This window comes from Sebastes fasciatus, chromosome 17, assembly GCF_043250625.1.
Source record: "Sebastes fasciatus isolate fSebFas1 chromosome 17, fSebFas1.pri, whole genome shotgun sequence".
Lineage (NCBI taxonomy): Eukaryota > Metazoa > Chordata > Actinopteri > Perciformes > Sebastidae > Sebastes > Sebastes fasciatus.
The window spans coordinates 18,977,479-18,996,581 of NC_133811.1; the positions used below are offsets into that span (position 1 = coordinate 18,977,479).

The 19,103-nt window shown below is 41.7% G+C and overlaps 1 protein-coding gene across 5 annotated transcripts in view; it reads left to right on the forward strand.

Moving 5' to 3' along the window:
• dtnbp1b (dystrobrevin binding protein 1b) overlaps positions 1-18,678 on the forward strand; it is an 88,632-nt gene extending 69,954 nt beyond the window's left edge. For 3 of the 5 annotated variants that reach the window (XM_074612561.1, XM_074612560.1, XM_074612556.1), the window contains 3 exons: positions 10,987-11,154; positions 14,874-15,017; positions 17,035-18,678. In XM_074612561.1, the coding sequence (XP_074468662.1) occupies positions 10,987-11,154; positions 14,874-15,017; positions 17,035-17,357 (635 nt within the window). In that variant the 3' untranslated portion in view covers positions 17,358-18,678. Of the gene's footprint in view, positions 1-6,329; positions 6,391-6,513; positions 6,675-10,986; positions 11,155-14,873; positions 15,018-17,034 lie in introns of those variants that run through there. The other 2 variants (XM_074612557.1, XM_074612559.1) reach the window with 2 other exon arrangements.
• Positions 18,679-19,103: the final 425 nt, after the last annotated feature.

Sequence of the window (19,103 nt, forward strand, 5' to 3'; positions counted from 1 at the left end):
TGGTGTGATTGCATTTACTTTAAAGTTGCTGTGGTCATTTAAGACTCAGGTCATCACTTTATTTTTTTCTCACCTAAGCTGTATGTATTTTCTACCCAATAAACTGCTCATATTGACGGTGCTTAGATTACTTTAGAGCCGAAATGCTCCGTTAGCCGCCTGAGATTTATCAAATCTGGCTTTAAGCTCTTTAGATGATACAGACTGAGGCTGCATTTAAATCTCCCGCAGACAGTGCATTCCCTGTAAAATTGCCAGAATCTCCCCGGTTCTCAAGCATCAGCAACATTACAGCTGACGAGAGGCCAGGGCAATATAGACGACCACAAATACCACAATTTATCACCGGGCTAATACTCACAGGTCTGATATAGTGGTGAGTGTGGGAACTTTACGTTTTGGGGAAAGTTATTCACTACTGATTTGTCATATAAATGCTTAATCAGAGAACATAACAGAATCACACAAAGTTTTCAGTTGTATAATAACACATAAGGGCATTTCCAAAGGACATTTTCCTTCACCCCTCTCACATCTAATTGGTACATTCCTAATCCCACAGTACAGCCTTCTACTGTGGATGGTTGTGCTGCTAGCTGACACCTCTGATTTGCTGCTGCTAGGCCGTGTCGTGACCCATCCACTCCGGCTGTGCGTGCGTGCATGTGTGCGTGTTTCTATACTCTGTCTTAACAATTTGTGTCTTTCTATCCTTTTATTATTTTTGTGTAACTAATTGCCAGACAGTTAACCAGGTAAATAACAGTGGCAGCTCGTTCATATGTGCACATATGTGTCACAAGGAATGAATCCCATCATTCAGGGCCGTGTAATGGGCTATTACATTACGTATGGAGTCTCTGAAGCTGCATGGTATCTTTTAACATATATTAAGTCATAATTCGTAATGATAAATGTTCTATCCGGCGGTGGTGTGCAGTCTATGAATGACTTAGCAGGAAGAAGCCCTCCCACTGAGCTTTTCCTCACATGTTGGTGTGCAGTTGCCTGGTTACATGTGTAGTTAGCAAAACTGGCTTAATGTGCGTTTTCACTCCCACTCAAATTAGATGATGGTTACTGACAGAGAAAGAGAGAAACCTTGATGTACGCGGTCATGAATCATGTGGACCAAGCAAATATTTAACAAGCTCCTGACTGATGCCCATATCTTTATCTTCAAAACACAGATTTGAGCATAAAGATTAAATGTTTGAAGTGTAACTAAACATTGACACGCACTATTTCTAACATAAGTCCCTGATCCAGGCAGATATATGACTCAATGATATTTTAAAGTCATTAAATCTAAATTCGACATGTTACTGCAGCATTCTCAGTATGCTTTATTATATTCATTTCCTCTCAACAAGGCCCCTCATTAGACACCCATCATTGACTGCCGCATCGCTACGAACACTCATTTGATTACAAACCAGTGAAAACTAGTTTCTGGCGTGATTGCCAGCTGTGAATGCTTGGCACATGAAGGAAAAATTGTGTTTGTTCGCCACTACATGGCCACATTAGTGAGCATAAATTCACTGTAAATGTTTGAAATGTCTGTCCTGGAGACTTGTGTTCTAGTTCGGGGAAGGAGACAACTGTAGTAGTGAGTTATTCTGAGATTTTTATTTAACACTCACAGCTGACAAGTTTGCGCCTCTAAATCATGTGTATTGTGTGTGCACAGGCCAACATATATACACACACACACACACACATCTATATATATTTATATATATTGATATTGATATATAAATAGATATATGTACAGTATATATCTCAAGACATGACGTCCATGTATATAATGCATCATAAACATACTTATAATACGTCATAATGAATAATGCAGTATAATCATAATTATAATGTGTTATAATCTGGTTATAGAACTCATAAATATCCATAATGCGTTATAACAATAATCATAACACATTATAAAGCGTTTTATAATGACTTATGAGTATCATAATACTTCAGTTCCTGGTCATTCACTGACATTTCTTTTTTTGCAAAGATCGTAGTGAACTATAATTCCCATAGTTGTAATACATTATAATCACTGTTATAATGCCTTACAATGTGATTATAAGTTACTCTAAGAGGTCATCGTTTGCTTTAAGTACAGCGAATAAAATATCATTAAATCTATGCAAGAACTACACCCAACATGTAAAATGTGTGTGTAACAAATAGGGGATCTATTGGCAGAAATGGAATATGATATTAATAACTATGTTTTCTTTAACACACTTTAACACATTATAAGTATGATTATACTGCATTATTTACATGGGCGTTTTAGAAATTACCAATATTTTTTTCTGATAACAATGTTGAGATAATAATTAAATAAAAGACACAAACCACAAGGAAATCCATTGTCTTCTGTTGTTGTGAGGTCAGGGAAAATATGAAGGAAACAAAAACTGTGTGGTAAACTCTGTTTGACACCCAGACTGCATGTATTATACAATGTAACCCACTCTGCAACACAACCCTCTTCTGTGTCTTAAACACTGCAGTCTCAAACACAACTGATAAACTATTCCAAAAGCAACAGTAATATGTAGCTACATAGAATAAGAATAGATAAACGTTAACATATCATAGAATAAATATTGATGTGTCACAACAGCCACACATACTGTATTCTAAATCAACCAGTTTTCCCTGAGTGTATAGTGTTACAGGATGGCAGCCATATTCCTCTGTCTTTTCAGTTACCAGAAATGGCTCTCTTAATTCACACAGGGTTTCAGTCTGGATGTGAATTTTATTAGAAAGCTCACATAGTTTTGTTGTTTCCATGTAAATTAGAACAAAGTAAAGCCTGCAGCTAGTGCGGAACATTTTTGAATAACACTTTCCTCAATATTGCAGAATGCCACTGTATAGGTTTTTGCTCTTGAAAATGTATTGTAATAAGAATTGTAGTCGTAGTTTCAATCTCCGACCCCCAAGGCAAGAGTTCTTAAGAAAACCAACCAATACTACAAAGTTTAACAATAACACTGAAATGCTGGAAGGCTGTCGGAAGGCTTGAAATTAGATCTTAAATGTGCTAGTGATGTGCTAATATGTACGGTATCTTCATGATTTTGTCTTGCTTGAGCTAAATATCCCATGTTATTATTATTATTATTTTTTTAAATAAATAGTACAAACGCAGTCTTTCAGCTTCACAGGCGTCTGTGAGTGATTGTATGAGTGCAGCTGATGTTTTACAGCTGGACAGAAACATCATGAAACTGCCTCTGCTGTTCAGCAGACACAGTGACAACAGACAGGTGTTATCGACAGGAGAGAAGAGATAGACCGTGAAACAAGGACAGTAGGAACTACTGGGTGTGTGTGGGGGCAGTTTGAGCTCTGATTGTGTACTGTATCTGGTGTGTGTGTGTGTGTGTTGGTGAGCCACAGGGCGTGACGATGATTGGTTTGATGATGAGTGTGAAGGCATTGTAAAGCCAGCAGGGTGCGTACGTACGTATGAGAGTCTGAGTAGCTATGTGCACATTTACTTTAGACCACCTCAGGTATACAGATAAATGACTGTGTGGTTATACTGTTAAGTCACACTTCTACCACAATAATGACTCCTCCTCTGTTATTGTGTGTAATTTCCCCTCGTCACCAGTGCAGCTTAATTATGTTATTTGCACACACACAAAGTTAATCCAGTCCCTCTGGAAAACACACTTTCTGTATCATGCACATTTTGTCACTTAACATGCAAGTAATTTTGATGGGTGTGTGTGTGCGACCGAGAGAAAGGAGCGATTGTGTGTGTGTGTGTGTGTTATTTACAGCACGGGGGCTGCCTTCGGCGGAATCCTGAGCACTTGAGAGATATAGCGAGGCGGACAGAATCTAAAAATACCACGGCTGAGTGAGCAGAGCTTAAGAAGAAGAAGAAGCAGTGGCTGTCTCTCCACTGTCAGGGCCTGCCTCGTGGTCTTCAGGCTGCGCGCTGCTGTCTCAGAATGAAATATTAGGGCCTTTATAAGCAAACAGAAACAAATCCATCCCAGACCAGACAGCTAATTTAAAGTGACGGGTAGAACAAGGGGGATTTTATATCCGATACTGAACGTTTGATCTGTTTTGGTGAGTCAGTGTGATGTAAAGTGCATGAAACGGCTATAATGAGATCGTGGATGGATTGTTTGAGAGTTAATCAAAATGGGGAAGGAAAAAAATGGTAATTGGAGCTCATAAGGAATGAGAATCAGCGTTCCATCCATGCTTGATAAATGCCACAGTTTTTAAAATAAATGCAGTGTCTCAGAGTGGATTCAAGGCAACACAGACCTTGACATCACATTAGCCTTCTGCATTTCACAGTGTTTAACCTTTTCCACTCCACCCCTCTACAGGGGGTCTTTAGGGGGAGATAGCAGGTCAACAGTATATGTCACATAGAAGTGGTGTACATCATCTGAGAGCTGAGAATCTGGAGATTCAGTGATGCTCTAGTCATAAATAAGAATTGACCAATAAAATTTAATTTTGAAAGTGTATAAGGGCTTAGAACATTATGATAGAATTATATGATCGCCATTTCCATTCTCACTTATGTCTCATAAGTTGTCGCAGTAATTTTGTGTTAAAACCATTTCTTGCGCAGATCTGGTGCTAAAATTAACAGTTTTTTACCAATCGAGAAAAGATAAAAATGATCAGAAATCCCTCCAAAGTATCACATTAAGACACCGAGACCATGAGGAACACCATAGATATACAATTAAACAGTTTTCGGCGAGTAGATGACGAGCACTTCTGTTCTGGAAACTGCTCAGAAACCCCTTATTGTCAATCAACCTAGGAAAGCCATCCATCCTCTGAATGCTCTAGGTCTCTAGTTTGTGGATGTAAAATTTCATGAGACTGTGATTATCCTAGAGGTCACCACCGGTCATTTTATACAGTGAGAGACTCATGGGTATCCATAGAACCCATTTTCATTCACATATCTTGAGGTCAGATGTCAAGGAACCCCTTTGGAAATTGCCATGCCAGTTTTCCCTCGCCAAAATTTAGCCTAACATCGGAGCGTCATTTAGCATCCTTCCCAACATGCTAGTATGACATGGTTGGTACCACTGGGATCCTTAGGTTTTTCAGCCTCTGTTGTGACCTCTTCAGTTTTGACTTAAAGGTCACACCCTGTGGCTATGTCCCTTTCTACTTGTCATCTCTTTCTCCAGGAATGACACATGGATGAAAACATTTACCCCCTACACATCCTGCATCTCGCCGCCCATCCCTCTTTCTGTCTCACATACACAGCCCACATACACAAAACGGCCTCAGAGGACCATTACATGTCTAATACTGTCTGCGCACACAGGCACACAAAAGCTGGCTCTAGTCCCGGGCCTGTGGCGGGCATTAAAGGCGAACTGACACTTTCATCTGTCCGTCCATTCGTTTGTCCACCGAGGCTTCAACCATAACCTTCTCTCTATTGGCACAGCCTCTCTCAGCACCTGATATGTGAAGTACACTACAAAGTGTAAATGACTGTGGACCGGCTCAGCGGTGACTTGAATTGGATGTTGATGACTCCCAAATAGATATATTTCCATTTGAAAAGGGGGCTGTTAGTGCTACTTGTTATTTACGGTCACTTAAATGGAGCCTGTCGGTGCTCTAACTCCATATTCTTTATGCCAACGAAGTCTTACTAAACAGAATTCTGAAAGAGCTCTAATTAAGATTAGTGCTTCAAACATCCTACTGAAAAGAAGTCTCGAATGCCCCCGATGAAATAAAATTAGTTCCTGTTGCAAGTGGGCCCAAATGAGCATTTCCTGTACAAAAGAGATGTGGTGACCAAGCGTGCATGCTGAACACTTAAACCTAACGTGCATTTTTGCTTTGTGAGCCAAGCTGTGAGAAAATGACTCCATTTAGTCAACTCTAAAGCGAGTGAATCCTAAAGCTCTGAATTACCCTTAATGGCGTGTTTCTTCTCTACTTTCCAGCTGTGGTTCTTAGCAACTTTTCCTCGCAACACAATAGCTGCAAATAAAGAGCAGCGCTAGTGAGGTTTTGGTCTCTGCACTTATATGGACACACGTTTGCGTGACATATAAAAGAGCATTCACAGTTTCTGCTTCAGACACAAACAGACTGCATGTTTATGAGAGTGAGTAAATAGCTTAGGTTTTCTGCTTGCCTTGTTCATTATGCCTGTATATGAAATGGGTATGCACACACAGGTGCATGATCACACACACATCTATAAGTGAACACACACACATGCACGATGACGCACATACAGTACACTCTGACATACCAGCCTTTTTCCTGTGGCTTCTGCTTCCTGCATTTGTAGAGCACATACCAGACGTTTGCTCGCCGCTGAAAACAGATATGAGTGTAATTACATTAAAAGTCTCGTTTCATATCGATCCGTCTGCACAAATAGCCATCTGAACGAGCAGAGCGAGATTATTTAATGTTGTTTATGTTTTATTTCCCCTGGGTTTTTGGGCTACGCAGCAGCGGAGAGGTGAGAAGGAGTGAGTACATGGTGTGTAGCTGTTGCTTTCTGAGCTTCTGAGCAAAAAAAGAAGCAGCCTGTGAGAGGGACAGCATCACTTTTTTTTTGGCCTGCATGATGATTGCGGGAACACCAAGTAACACAGCGATTACAGACTCAGGTAGTACACCAGAATCTTCACTTCATTTGTTTCTTGTAAAAGATTATTAGTTGAAAATATTGTCTTCATTTGAAAGTAAAACTAAGACAGGAAATTAATTGCTATTGCTTTGTCTGTTTCTTATGAATGACATTCCAGTTTTAGATTGTAGCAGCTATTCCACGTCGGTGCCAGAACATATGTCTTTGTAATTGAATGAAATGATGTCATTTCATTTGACATCATGTGCTGTGACTAACGTAATGCAATTGCCTTAGCTCCTGTGAATCATCAACAGATGTGTACGTCTGTGTGAGAGCTCATTCACTATTGTACGTATGAATCATGTCCCATGAGTGTGTATTTTGTGAGGCTGTGTGAGCATTTGTGTTGGTGTAGTGCCTTTACAACTCTACATGTGCATTCACATAAATCTCCTGGTATGTCTATACAACTGTATGTTGCAGCACAGCCCGTAAAGGATGGTATTTGACTTGTGCTCCTACACTAAAGTCATCAGTGCAAACTTAATCCTGCGGGCTAAATATGAGCGAGAGCTAAAAATAGCCCCCGTAGCTACAGTAACATGCGTAACAGGATATGGTTGTCTGGTAGATGATGGCGAAGAAAAGACGGGGAGGAAGAAGAGATTAGTATGAAAAGACATAGCATAAGAAGAGAAATTTATACGACAGGTGGTTTTATGTTCTAAGGAAGCCTCATTAAATGTTGAAAAGGACATAAACCATCACTATCTATGCTTAATGACTTGCTTAGGTTAAGACGCTTTTGGGTTTTACAATAATGTGGCATTTAGGATACTGATTTTTTATTTTTTTTATATTTAAGGAGGCATGCAACCTTCTTGGCAACTCTATAAAACTGATTGCATGTCGATTTGATGGACAAAAGAAGAGCAGATTTAGACATCGAGACTGGCAGACAGGCAGATGGGCACACACACACACTCAGAAGGTACAAAGACGGTCTAAATAAATAGACAGCTCGGGCTAATAATGGATCGAGAATTCGATTAGAGACAGAGAGAGATAAAAGGACAGGATCTAGCTGCATCATTAATGCTGTCTGTCCGCAAACCCCTAATTATAACTAAACACACTGCCCTCCTTCTCCCTCGCTCTATCCTCTGTTGCTAACCCCACACAATGCTCGACAATCTGAACAAAGCTTCCCTGAGGCCCCTAATCTAATAGAGCAGTCTCTACAAGACATCCACACACACACACCAGCCAACAGAGAGGGGTAGGACGGAGTCCGGAGGGAAGGATAAGGGAGTGATGGAGAGAGAAGACGGCTAGTCAGATAAAGGAGATAGATTGGATGCTGAGTGAGGAACGACACGAAGAGAGGGAGAGCTTTTCTTTTCCTAGTCTCCAAGGGCTGTTGGTGTGGTGTTCATCATGAGGGACCTCATTGTTCCCTTCTTTGTGTCTATATGTGTTGTGTGTGTGTGTCCATCTGCTGCGAGCCCCTTCAGGGTCCAGCCTGTTTTGTTTCTGGTCTGCGTGAGGGTGCCTACTCTGATCCTGCAGTACAGTTAACACTGAAGCAGTGTATTGATTTTGGGGGGCTGGTGGTATACACAGAGGAAAGGCAGAGACTGGTGCAGAGTTGTGTAAGACATGCAGCTGAATATGACCTGTGATGTAAATGCAAATAGTCATAAGGAGGTAATGTTGAAATGGCATCAGACAACTGACCAACCACTGACCTTTGTGCGTGTGACTCTGTCGGTCTGCGATAATCTTTGGCCCAGTTTCAGTGATAACAGTGTACCATCACTGGTTGTATACTGACATGTCACTGGTTTTTGTTGTACTGTGGGTTCCTGTCTGCATGCTGTCATGCTTTCACCATTGTTTTTTATTATCAAGTAAGTAAGGAAATGTAGTTTATAGGGCTGTCAATCAATTAAAATATTTAATCGCAATTAATCGCATGATTGTCCATGATTAATCGCAATTTATTTTTTTATCTGTTCAAAATGTACCTTAAAGGGAGATTTGTCAAGTATTTAATACTCTTATCAACATGGGAGTGGGCAAATATGCTTGCTTTATGCAAATGTTGGCATATATTTATTACTGGAAATCAATTAACAACACAAAACAATGACACATATTGTCCAGAAACCTTCACAGGTACTGCATTTACGCTCAAATCAAAACATGGCAAACTCAAGCCCAACAGGCAACAACAGCTGTCAGTGTGTCAGTGTGCTGACTTGACTATGACTTGCCCAAAACTGCATGTGATATCATAAAGTGGGCATGTCTGTAAAGGGGAGACTCGTGGGTACCCATAGAACCCATTTTCATTCACATATCTTGAGGTCAGAGGTCAAGGGACCCCTTTGAAAATGGCCATGCCAGTTTTTCCTCGCCAAAATGTATCATAACTTTGTAGCGTTATTTAGCCTCCTCTGCAACAAACTAGTATGACATGGTTGGTACCAATGGATTCCTTAGATTTTCTAGTTTCGTACAACCTCCGAAAGAATGATTGTGTTAATACATTAAAGAGATTAGTGCCATTAAAACAATTTAGCGTTAACGTGTTATTATCACATTAACGTTGACAGCCGTTGTTTTTTTTTTTCTTTAATTACTGCAGCCAGATCCATGCAAGAGAGAAAAGGTTCAGTGGTTCAGTTGATGTCTAATAGAGAAAATGAACAGAAGTGAATTCAATTTGACAAGGCATCTTTTTAAACTCATCATTGCCTAAATTGGATGTTGTTTTTGTCCTTATTTAACCCAGGATCAAAGATATGGGACACATCAGACATTTTATATGTAGTACCACAGTTGTTAGTTTCAGCGAGTGGTCTTATATAATGCTGCCATCTATCAGAGGGAGACGAGTGAACTAAAGAGACGGCCTTTCTGAGACTCCAGGCTGCAGTCGTGTCCAAACACACAGAGAATGTTTCTCTATCTGCAGGGTCATACTTTCTATCAACCCGTCTCTTGAATACGCTCCTCCCTCTCCCGCCCTGTCCACATAGACGTCTTAAACTACCAGGACAGGGACAAGTGCACTTTTCAGGACAATCACAGAGTCCTGCGTGGACCAATCAGAATCCAGTAAATAACGTAGGCGTTTCTCGTCTCTATATTTTGTGCCTCCTTGTCTCCTCTCTCATCCGTCCTCCTGCCTGTGACCTAGAAATAGATCTCCGAGCTCCATCTTGAAGGACGTCTCATTCCTAAAATGTATCTTGAGGAGAGAGGAGGCTTGCAAAGGATGCACCTGTGCATCCTTTGCAGAAGTCTTTTCGTCACCCGTGACGTATAAAAGAGGCGTGACAATGGACAGATGATGCAGCCGTTCAACACGTCATATTTAATTGACGTTGCTTTAAAATGACTGCTCTAAAGCACGGATGTCACATTTTGTTAAATGCCGGTTGCCTCGTCTCCTCTCTCCTCGTGTCTCTTCCTTAGAAATTTAAGAATCACTGTTCAGCATTTTATTTTTATATGCTACCGATGGATGTTTTGCAGATGTTTGTCTAAATAATTTCATGTTTAAGATAGGAGAAAATACAATGCCATTTCACAATGCAAAGTAACTCCTAATGTATGTCAAACACAGGGACTAAATAATAACTGAATGACCTTATAATCTTTAAATCCAAGAAAGAATACAGCAAACTTAGCCCGTTGTTTTCCTAGACTGCAGTGATACATGTTCATCCTGAACCTTCCCTTTTAAAGCCTCAGCATGACTGAGGATACAGACAGCGGGAGATGAGTGTTGGTTTTGCTGAAGTGCGTGCAGCTGAGGGGGTTGCATGCAATGAGACTTTAGTGTGTGTGGTCCCTCCCCGGCAACCCACAGGAGGCAGAGTATTGAGTCACTGAGGATCGGGTGAATCGCAGAATATGCGAATGCTGTGGAGCACTGAGCTCGACATCGTTCTGCTTCAGTAGAGATCGAGTTTGGCCGCTTTCTTTCTGCTATAGCGCTCATTAATTTCAGATGACCGGGTTTGGGGTCACAGAAATTAGTTTGAAGTTTTATAAGTAAGTTAAAGGTGGGGGTGGTTGTGTTGTTCAAATACATTTTTGTTATATTTGTTGAAATTCTCATTATGTCCTGACAGCAATCAATAAATCAAATGCTCTGACAAAAAAAAAAATCCGGTATCTGTGGCTGTCGCAGGACTGTAATAAACCCGTCCAATCATTTCATTCGGCCCCAATGTAATGAGTTATGTTAATGCTAGTTTTCCATGTTTTTGCCTCATGTCCAGCACCTAAACTCTATCTGCAAACTTTAAAAAACGTTCTTCTCTTGTTTTCCATAGTGGAGCTAGACACGGAGCACGCACAGAGGGTCCCTGGGGCGGATCAGGGAGGGGCCCCAGCCCCCCAGGTCAAGCTGAAAGAGAGGCAGAAGTTCTTTGAGGAGGCCTTCCAGCAAGACATGGAGCAGTATCTGTCCACTGGCTACCTGCAGATCGCTGAGAGGAGAGGTGAGAAGGAGGGGCGGTGTGGTCAGAAGTTCTTCAGACATCCTAGTCATGCTCTTTGATTATATTTAAACAGCTTGACATTTAGCCTTTCCTTTTTGGTCTGAGGCCTGCAAAGTGAAAAAAAAGGTCGTTGAGGTTTAGGCTGTGGTGTCTGTTACTTATTCAAGGGTGAATGCAAAGCCATCCAGAATTCAGATGAATTAATTCCACAGTCCTGATACCATCAGCTGAAACCTTCACACTTCAGCTGCATATCACCAGATTGAGCCATAATAGCTTTCTGCAGCGAGGCTCCACACCTCCCGAGTGCCTGTCGCTAAACACACAAGTAGAGCCATTACTTTGAAAAATGCCGCCGCGCCATATAAATGTAGTCTTCCGCTGGGATTGTAATAGAATCCTGCTACAATTTACCCCATGTATTACTGCCAAAAGCCTGTGCTAAAATACCCAAAGGATGTGTTTAAATGAGGGACTGCATGAGATATGCACCCTGCACTGAAAGATGTATTATACTCTACCAGCCTGGAGTTTGCAATGTGATTTTTCCTCTTCTTTACTCATCTATCCTGCTCCCTTAATCCTCTGAAAATGGCTTATTAGAGAGGATTGGGGAGCAGGGAAGAGGAAGGAGGGAGAGATGGAGCGAAAGGAAAGAGAGAGGAGAGGGAGAGACTTATGTTTTCACTGTCACTCAAAACAGATTTTTTTCTGCGTTTTTTTTTTTTTCATAATTTCCATGACAAAAACAATCAACAAAGCCAGGTTGGAGGTGCAGTGAGTGAAATATTCACAACTCATTAGCTCATAGTCAGAGTCTCGTGTCGCCTACATTCATTCACGGTAGAAAAAAAGACGGAGGGGATGTTTACATTTAGGCTTCACACTTCAAATGATGCGATTCCCAGCACAAAGGCAAGCATGTGGGCTGCTCAACAAAAATCCACAACAGACCGATTCAAATCAACCAGTCATAATTGCTATAAGAGTATTTGTAATTAGTTACAGAGGAGGGCCCACATAATAATTCTGGAGAAATACATCTATAATCCACAGCACACTGCGACTCATTATCTGTCACGCAGCTACAAATCCCTACAGCAGGGCGGCGCCACTGAAGAGCAAAGATGCAGCTGGAGACGAGAGGAGAGAGAGAGATACAGAGAATAAACTGAAAGGAGGTAGAGAAAGGGCTGCGGATGTCATAAGCCACTGAGCCATCAAAAGCCAGTCTCAAGGGTCTTATACCCACACACACACACACACATATAAATACTCTCCGCAATCTCACTGCAGGCAAAAACAGTCCTTCCCAGCAGGAGAACCTTTTAGGCAAGGTCACAGTAGGGCTAAAAGAAGAACATGTTCGAGGCAGTCACATGGAAATGATGTTCTCAACGCAGTGCTTTCTGGACCAAGACTTTCACAACATAGCCATAGTGGTGGTTCAAGTGTGTGTGTTTGTTTATTTTTATTCGTGCGCTGGAAACGCCGCTCCATTTTGGGGCTGAAAACTGAATCAACATCCTCCATACTGTGTTTTATGGGCTGCTATGTGGTGGTAATTGCGTAGCTGACAGGCGAGATATGGAAATGCACTTGAGAAAAGGCCGCATACCGAGACGTTATTAGCGAGCATTAGACCCTTGTTCCTCTAAGATGTGTCACAGAAAAAAACACCACTGCTGTCTCCACAGAGAGGAGAAGGAGAAAAATGTTCAAACACCAATCCAGTAATGTGTGTGTGCAGGAGTGATTTTGTATGTGTGTGTAAGTTTAAATAAAACATCTCCATTTGTGTGTGTTATACGCATTATATCCATCCAGGTTCGTGTTGCATTATATACACATTAGAATCAGTTTAAGTGTGTGTTACGTACATTTGTGGACAATCTAATGAATTGCCAAAGTTGAGTGATCTGAAACTACGACACTAACTTGTGTGTCTGTGTGTGTGTGTGTGTGTGTGTGTGTGATGTTGTGTTGCTATTTAAAGGACGGGGAGACTTTTGGGGCGGTCTCCATGGGAAATAACATTCCCCTTCTTTCTCTCTTTCTTCACTCTTTTATTCTGCTCTCCCTCCCTGTGCCGCCCTCCTCTGCTCTCCTCATTTCCTTGAGGTACGGTAGCCAATGGCATCTTCTCTCACTGCTGTGCGCCGACCAATCATCTCCCTTCTTCCTCTTGTGCTCGCAAATCTGCCCCCCCCCACACTCCCAACCCCACTCCCTTTCATCCCCACAGTGCACTGGCTGGCTGTTTGTGACGCATGCAGCACATCATGACAGTGAACAGGGGGGGTTGTGCCCCTGCAAGGTGGTGAATCCAGGACTGTACTAGTTAGCGTATTAGCCAGGGGTTTAGGAGGAGTTTCTAATGATTTTGTTGTGTATTACTTATTAATATAGTTTGTCATTCATATAGAACAAAAAAAAAACACATATCAGACAAAATAAGACACTGGTTAGTTATCATGTTTGGTAAAACTTGACTGCATATTGCCCCTTTGCACGTCATAACAATTATGTTGACAGTACAGGATTAACCACAGTACAATTACCATTATGTTGAATATATAGTTAATTTATGTTCAGTCTGTATGGCTTTCATCTGTTGTACGTATTGTATTGTTTCTGATCTAACTCAATGTACCTCCGGTGGACTGGTGCTGGGTTCATTGCATTATGTGGCCAGGTCGATCTTTCATTCCATTGTACATGAATTTCATTTTAAATTGTTTTTACGCAGCCCCGAAATATACATGTTGGTACCATGTTGATTAGCATTATTCTCTTCTTAAGGCTGATTTCAATCATTTCAACTGGTAAAAAGTGGATATGTACATTTGAATTCTCTTTCAGGAGAATTGTCACTGGAATCTGCCTACTTAAAGGGACTGTTTGTAACTTCTTACAAGTATAAATGTACCGGGTCGGGATCCCTTGCGCGCTCGCATTTGCGCGCATGTGGCCGGAGTCTCTGCTCCTCTGCCTGCTTGCCTTCACTCACACAATGCGCGCATTCTCGCTGTCTCGCTCCACCTCACGTTCATGCGCGCACACTCCACACTGCAGAAGAGTTAGTGTAGCTCTGAGAATATCTAGTGAATGTACAGTGGACGTTTGTGCAGAAATAAATGCTGCAGCTCTTCCAGACCAACAGAGGTTTCCCGTGTCTTCTGAAGTGACAGGGCTCGGCAGCGAGAGGCTGAGGCAGGAAAAGCCAACACTAGGATCATCATTGTTTCATGGAGAGACCTTCGTCTGGTCAGCTAACATTACTGTCAAGCAGCTGAAATATAGAGTGATATTGTGGTTTTAGCTGACGTGTGTCGCCTCACTGTTTTGAACGACGCTCGTTCATGTCTATGTAGAGCGAGCAAGCGCGACCCCGACGCTGACTTTCGTTATCTTAACGGCCACAGGTGTCGCTGTTAACAAGCATTTCTGAAAGTTACAAACAGTCCCTTTAATGATGCAGTAGGTGTTGCTTGTCACCTTCATATAAAGCTTCCTACATATAGTGACACGTGGCAATCCATTGTTTGTGGCAATGCTTTCATAAGGTAAACAAAATGTTTTATGCACACAAGCTTACTCATTTCAAATGTCATCCAGCCCGCTTGTCTTCCTGGACTCAGTCCCTTGCTGCTGCTGCTGCTGCTGCCCTTCTCAGTCTTGTGCGATTCTAATATCTTGCTGTCTCGTATTGTGTCCAGAGCCAATAGGAAGCATGTCGTCCATGGAGGTGAACGTGGACATGCTGGAGCAGATGGATCTGATGGACATGTCTGACCACGAAGCCCTGGATGTGTTTCTGCACTCTGGGGCAGAGGACAACAGCGCTGCCTCGCCTGTCGCAGGTAGGTGGCCAAACAAACACACACACACACACACACACACACACACACAAAGAATGTGTACCTAAAATAAATTGAAGCTATAATAACTCATACAGCACTTAATCCATACCAAAGAATTCAATGAACCAGGAATATGTGACTCAGAAGATTGACAGGAACAGTGTTTAGGCTCGATACACCAACACCATCTGTCCACATCTGCTTTCTTGTCACAGTGAAAAACCTACAGCATCTAACTGACAGCTCAGTCTTCTTCTAAATATAATTTGATGCAAGTAAATCTCCGCTACATTTTATGTCTGTAGGCGACCGAGCTTAGTCAAATCCTAGCAAGTTGAACCGAAACCTATGAAGTAATTCCAACAATTAGAGCAGTGCCCTCCTTTTATCTGCAGCTGTTGGTCTAAGATAGCAAATAAATAATTAGTTATCATAAATAATAGAATTGTTTGTTTTTTATGCCTCCGTGCCGGCGATAGTTGTGGCCAGAGGCGTTGAGTTTTTGGTCGGTCCGTCCGTCCGTATGTCTGCCGTACGTACGTACGTCACATTTTCGTGAACGTGATATCTCAGGAACGCCTGTAAGGAACTGCTTCAAATTTGGCACAAACATCCACCTGGACTCAAGGGTGGACTGATTTGATTTTGGAGGTCAAAGGTCAAGGTCACTGTGACCTTACGTCCATCCCATTCCCGTGATATCTCAGGAACGCATGGAGAGAATTTCTTCAAATTTGGCACAAACATCCACTTGAACTCAAGGATGAACCAAGTAGATGTTTTAGGTCAAAGGTCGCTGTGACCTCATGTCCATCCCATTCTTGTGAACGCGATATCTCAGGAACGCCTTGAGCGAATTTCTTCAAATTTGGCACAAGATTCCACTTGGACTCAAGGATTGACTGATTAGATTTTGGACGTCAAAGGTCACTGTGACCTCTCGTCCGTCCCATTCTCGTGATATCTCAGGAAGGTCTAGAGGGAATTTATTAAAATTTGGCACAAACGTCCACTTGTACTCAAGGATGACCTCAATAGATTTTGGAAGTCAAAAGTCACAGTGACCTCACGTCCGTCCCATTCTTGTGAACGTGATATCTCAGGAACACCTTGAGCAAATTTCTTCAAATTGGGCACAAACGTCCATTTGGACTTAAGGATGAACTAATTAGATTTTGAAGGTCAAAGGTCAAGGTCACTGTGACCTTATGTCCATCCCACTCTCGTGATATCTCAGGAACGCCTTGAGCAAATTTCTTCAAATTGGGCACAAACATCCACTTTGACTCAAGGATGGACTGATTCGATCTTGGACATCAAAAGTCACTGTGACCTCATGTCTGTCCCATTCTCGTGATATCTCAGGAAGACATGGAGGGAATTTCTTAAAATTTGGCACTAACGTCCACTTGTACTCAAGGATGAACTCAATAGATTTTGGAAGTTAAAGGTCACTGTAACCTCACGTCCGTCCCATTCTCATGAACGCAATATCTCAGGAGTGCCTTGGGTGAATTTCTCCAAATTTTGCACAAATTTCCACTTTGACTCGAGGATGAACTGATTCGATTTTGGAGTTCAAAGGTCACTGTGACCTCACGTCTGTCCCATTCTTGTTAATGCGATATCTCAGGGAACGCCTTGAGCGAATTTCTTCAAATATGGCATAAATGTCCACTTGAACTCAAGGATTGACTGATTAGATTTTGGTGGTCAAAGGTCAAGGTCGCTGTGACCTCACAAAACACATTTTTGGCCATAACTCAAGAATTCATATGCTAATTATGGACAGACATGGATGTAAACTGCAACCCCACTGGTTGGCGGAGGCATACAACTGTGAGGCGGTAATTCTATTTTATTTCTAAGAGAAAAGGGTTCAGTTCCCCAATGACTAGAGGAGTAAACCCCTGCAGCTTTACTTCATCCACCTACCTACCACCCTCCCAACCTATCCTCCTGGTATGTATTTTTAAACAAAGTTGCCTACAGTGACTCCTCTTTCTCCCATGTCCAGATGTTGAGGCCTTCACCACAGAGATCAGTCTCCAGGTTCCCACCCAGGCTGAGCTACGCCACAAGCTTTCTTCCCTTTCATCCACCTGCACCGACTCAGCCAGCCAGGACACAGAGGCCGGGGAGGAGGATGACGAGGAGGAAGAGGAGGAGGAGACTGAGCAGGGAGGAAGTGGGGTTGTTGGAGGAGGAAGGAGGAGAAGGGCCCCCGTGGTGGTGACCCTGGATGAAGAAGAGGTGCACCCCGATACAGCGTTGGTAGACGGGGTGGACCAACAGATCAAGACAAGCAAAGACAGTGAGGCGAGCAGGCCGAAGGTTTGAGGACACGTGGACTCGATTTAAACACAAACGCACAGAGCTGCAAAATCAAACTGAGATATATAACTATATTGGCTTCCTTCTCAAATTGTCAAGAAAATACACAGAGGTTGCACTAACTGCCACATTACATTGCCTTAAAAGACCACTGATGCGAGTTTTCAATTCTAATTGAATCCTGTAAAATAGGTTTGAGTTCCCTTTAGCATAATAGCATTGAATGGCTTAACATGCACATCAGTAGTTTGAAATGATCCAGAGAATGCTCTAAATATTCTGTTTCTGTGTTTGTGCATGTTGAGACCAACATGCCTGTTACTGATTAGTGATGGGGACAAAGAGAAATATACACTAAAATCATCCATGTGTCCCTCTTGCTGCTCTTTATTTTCATGCTCCATGCTAAGACGTACATATTCGCTAAACTGCAGCTGTTAAGCATTAATTTATCTGTTGGAGACTGGTGATTTTTTGCAGAGTATAAATTATATGATGACGTTTTGTGCCAAATACTTGCCAAACACAAAAAGGCTATCACCAGTTCTCTCAAGTTTATGGCATTTTATTTTGAAAACTTACTGCAGGCCACATAAGTAAAATATGTAAAATAAATAAAATGTTTAATGCTTAAAGCATTGACAAATGGCATTAAAAAACTTAAAAACAGCTCAAAACCTGACCTAATAATGCCTTTTTGTAATTTGGGTGAATTGCCCCTTTAATATAGTATATATATAATATAGCAAATGCTAAATAATTAGCGCAGAGCACTTGACTGATGCAGCTGCAGAGGGCACATGGATGCATTTTTCATGACTTTATGGATAAGCTGAACCCCCAAAGCTTGTTACATTTCTCTAACTGGTTTATGAGCTGGATTCTGCAATATTTTAAATTCAAATTATCAATTAGAAAATACTTTTATGCCAATGACTTTGATAAACAAGGCGTAATAACTGGCAGTCACCTGGCAGTGGGCTTCTACACCACATAGTACTATATAGCTGACGGACCACAGATGGAGTTCAGGTACCAAGATATCAATATCACACACACACATGCACGCACACACACACTCAGGAGAGTTACCCATTGCCATTCCTTTGACCAATAATATTTGGGTGAACTTCTCCCCTTTGAACGAGGACCAAATCCCTGTTTGGACTGTGTGCTATGCACTGGACAACACCCAGAAGGTTCAACTGTATCCACATTTTTTTTGTACAGAAATGTTGACATTTATGCGATGTGACAGCATTACTCCTTCCTTTCTTTTCCCATGTCTACAGTTTCTGACTCGTTGGTAATAAATGTTTCTCCCCCAGCATTGTTTAATTTTCATTGAAGCATTTCAGGAACAAATTAAAGAATGAAATGTGAGCAGGATTTAAGGTTTGAGCATGTTAACCGTCCTCGTGCGCTCACTCTTGATTTACACTCCTGCCTGAGCTCTTTACAAATGGAAAGCTGACACAGCGAGGTAATGGATAGAGAGTGGAAAGGGCTTTGAAATACAGGGGTTTTCTCTTGGGGAAGAATATTTTACCAAGTATATATTCATTATTACAGTTAAATATTTTTAAACTGAAAAATAAGTAAAAGCAATACTAGTGTTATGTTGAGATTAAATGGCATTTGAAGGTTGAGAGTGGATGTGTTGGTTCATTGTGAATAGTAAATTGCTGGTGTTGATGCGTGACAGTCATTCCTACAGGGCCCTCCAACAGTTTTGCATATACAGTGTGTGGC